This window comes from Microcaecilia unicolor, chromosome 1 (assembly GCF_901765095.1).
Source record: "Microcaecilia unicolor chromosome 1, aMicUni1.1, whole genome shotgun sequence".
Lineage (NCBI taxonomy): Eukaryota > Metazoa > Chordata > Amphibia > Gymnophiona > Siphonopidae > Microcaecilia > Microcaecilia unicolor.
In genome coordinates, this window is record NC_044031.1 from 8,926,340 (window position 1) to 8,929,733 (window position 3,394).

Here is a 3,394-nt window from a genome sequence, read left to right on the forward strand (position 1 = left end):
ATTGAGTTTGTCCTGTGCTACACAGTCTGCCTTTTTGCTTAATATCTGCAAACTAAGGTTAACATGCATCAGGTTACACCAAATTCACTAAGCCTTTGCAATAAATAAAATGATCTATTGCATCGAAGTCTGCCAATATATTATATTGAATAAGGATTAATTGTTGACCCTGACTCAGGTGAGTGAAGTGCAAACAGTCGTGAGAAGAGAGGTCATCTGAAATTTGATTGCAAGATTCAAAACTGCTACCGGTCTACAATTTTCTGCAACAGTTAAATTTGCTCAAAGAGATTTGGTATAGGAGGCAGTTCAATACTGACAATATCACTGGGATAAAATCCCTCTTGTAGAGTTTTATAATGAAACTAGTTAGCTGTGTTTGTCCGTTTTCCAATTTAATAATGACGGCCTCATCCTGTGATACATTAGGATTGCAGTATTTTGGACCTCTTGTTTTTGTATGTCTTTTCCTACAATCATACACAATGCGCTTTTTTCTTTTTTTAATTTAGAACAAGAGGACCCTAAAAACAGTAATACAGAGAACACATCACTGGAAGTTCAGTGAGAAGCCTGAAGGGGAAAAGATGTTATCAGAAAGAGAGAAAGAGGAGACTCCTTCCTGTCCTGAATGGGGAGAAAAGGAAAAGAATCAAAATAAACAAAAACCTTCACCAGGAGGCTCAGCTCTGTGTGAAACCAGTAGCAGTAATCTCAAACAGACAGGGGAAGAGGAGAGAAACCAGACGAGAGATCAAAGCTGTTCCTGTGATCTTTGTGAGATATTCCTCCACAATCTTGTCGATCTAAAATCACATCACAGATCTGATACTGAAGAGAGACCATCTACATGTACGGACAATGGGGGAAACTTCAGTCTAAAGAGAGAACTACAGGGACAACAGAAAACAGTCATAAAAGAGAAATATTTTACAGGTTCTGAATGTGGTAAAGGTTTCAGTAGGAAGAAAGAGCTAATGCAACCCAAGAAAACTAATAAAGAAACTAGAATGTGTACACTTACCAAACATGGGAAACGCTTTATCAACAAAGCAGACATTACAAAACAGAAGAAAAACACCACTGGTGACAGAATATCTTCATGTCCTGGATGTGAGAAAAGCTCCAACAAGGAAGAAAATTTCCACCAAGGACAGAGATCAGTTTCAAGTGCTGAAAGTCAGAAAAGCTTTAGTCAAGAGGAAGCAGTCATAGATCATCAAAAAGCTCAAACTGCCGGGGAACCGGACACTTCTACTAAATCTGAAGAAATATTTTGCAGGAAGGCAACACTCTCAAAATGCCAAGAAATCGAGAAAAATGAGAATGTTAAAAGTGCTTTTTGGGAAGGAAACCTCACAGTGCGCAAGAGACTTCATTCAGTAGTGAAACCATTTACATCTACTGAGCGTGGTAAATGCTTCAGTCAGAAGGGAGCACGCGCTGGACACGGGAGATTCCGCACAGGAATGAAACTATTTACCTGCACTGAGTGTAATAAGAATTTCAGGCATAAGGTGGAGCTCACAGAGCACCAGAGAATCCACACAGGAGGGAAGCCATTTACATGTACTGAGTGTGGTAAAAGCTTTACTGAGAAGGGAAAACTGACCAGACACCAGAGAATCCACACAGGTGAGAAGCCATTTACATGTACTGAATGTGGTAAAAGCTTTAGTGTAAAGGAAACATTGATTAGGCACCAGAAAATCCATACAGGAGAGAAGCCATTTACATGCACTGAATGTGATAAAAACTTTAGTAAGAAGGGAAAACTGACCATACACCAGAGAATCCACACAGGTGAGAAAACCGTTTACATGTAGTGAATGTGGTAAAAGCTTTAGTGAGAAAAGAACACTGGCCGTACATCAGAGAATGCACACAGGAGAGAAGCCATTTACATGCACTGATGTGGTAAAAACTTTAGTGACAAGAGAACACTGACCAGACACCAGAGAATCCACACAGGAGAGAAGCCATTTACATGTAGTGAGTGTGGTAAAAGCTTTACTGTGAAGAAAACACTGACCATACATCAGAGAATCCACACAGGAGAAAAGCCATTTAAATGTTACACAGGAGAAAAGCCATTTAAATGTAGTGAGTGTGATAAAAGCTTTAGTAAAAAGGAAACACTGCTCATACACCAGAGGAGACATACAGGTGAGGTGCCGTTTACATGTACTGAGTGTGGTAAAAGCTTTAATGAGAAGGGAAATCTGACCAGACACCAGAGAATCCACACAGGAGAGAAGCCATTTACATGCACTGAATGTGGTAAAAGCTTTAGTGACAAGAGAACACTAACTAGTCACCAGAGACTCCACACAGGAGAGAAGCCATTTACATGCACTGAGTGTGGTAAAAGCTTTAGTGTAAAGGAAACATTGATTAGGCACCAGAAAATCCATACAGGAGAGAAGCCATTTACATGCACTGAATGTGGTAAAAGCTTTATTGACAAGAGAACACTAACTAGTCACCAGAGACTCCACACAGGAGAGAAGCCATTTACATGCACTGAGTGTGGTAAAGCTTTAGTGTAAAGGAAACATTGATTAGGCACCAGAAAATCCATACAGGAGAGAAGCCATTTACATGCACTGAATGTGGTAAAAGCTTTAGTGACAAGAGAACACTAACTAGTCACCAGAGACTCCCACACAGGAGAGAAGCCATTTACATGCACTGAATGTGGTAAAAGCTTTAGGGAGAAGAGAACACTGGCCGTACATCAGAGAATCCACACAGGAGAAAAGCCATTTAATGAGAAGGGAATACTGACCAAACACCAGAGAATCTACATGCCAGAGAAACCATTTACATGTCCTGAGTGTGGTATAAGCTTCATTCAGAAGGAAACACAGTACACCAGAAAATCCATTTGGGAGGGAAACAATTTACATGTAGTGACTGTGGTAAAAGCTTTAATGAGAAGAAAACACTGAGCATACACCAGAGAATCCACGCAGACGAAAAGCCATTTACATGTCTTGAGTGTGGTAAAAGCTTCATTCAGAAGGAAACACTCACAATACACCAGAAAATCCATTCAGGAGGAAAACGATTCATATGCAGTGAGTGTGGTAAAAGCTTTAATGAGAAAAGAACACTGACCATACACCAGAGAATCCACACAGGTGAAAAGCCATTTAAGTGTAGTGAGTGTAGTAAAAGCTTTAGTGACAAGAGAACACTGACCAGACACCAGAGAATCCACACAGGAGAGAAGCCATTTACATGTAGTGAGTGTGGTAAAAGTTTCATTCAGAAAGCAAAACTTATAAGACACCAAAACAACCATTTAGGAGTGAAACCATTTTCATGCAGTGAGTGTGATAAAAGTTTTAATGAGAAGGGAGCACTGACCAAACACCAGAGAATCCATACA

The 3,394-nt window shown here is 40.0% G+C and overlaps 1 protein-coding gene across 1 annotated transcript; it reads left to right on the forward strand.

The window, feature by feature from the left end:
• The first annotated feature begins 1,010 nt into the window (after positions 1-1,010).
• LOC115460721 (gastrula zinc finger protein XlCGF7.1-like) lies at positions 1,011-2,977 on the forward strand. The gene is made up of 3 exons (XM_030190484.1): positions 1,011-1,510; positions 1,763-1,803; positions 2,083-2,977. The coding sequence occupies exons 1-3, from the start codon at positions 1,011-1,013 to the stop codon at positions 2,547-2,549; spliced, it is 1,008 nt and encodes a 335-aa protein (XP_030046344.1). The 3' UTR covers positions 2,550-2,977.
• The last annotated feature ends 417 nt before the right edge of the window (positions 2,978-3,394 follow it).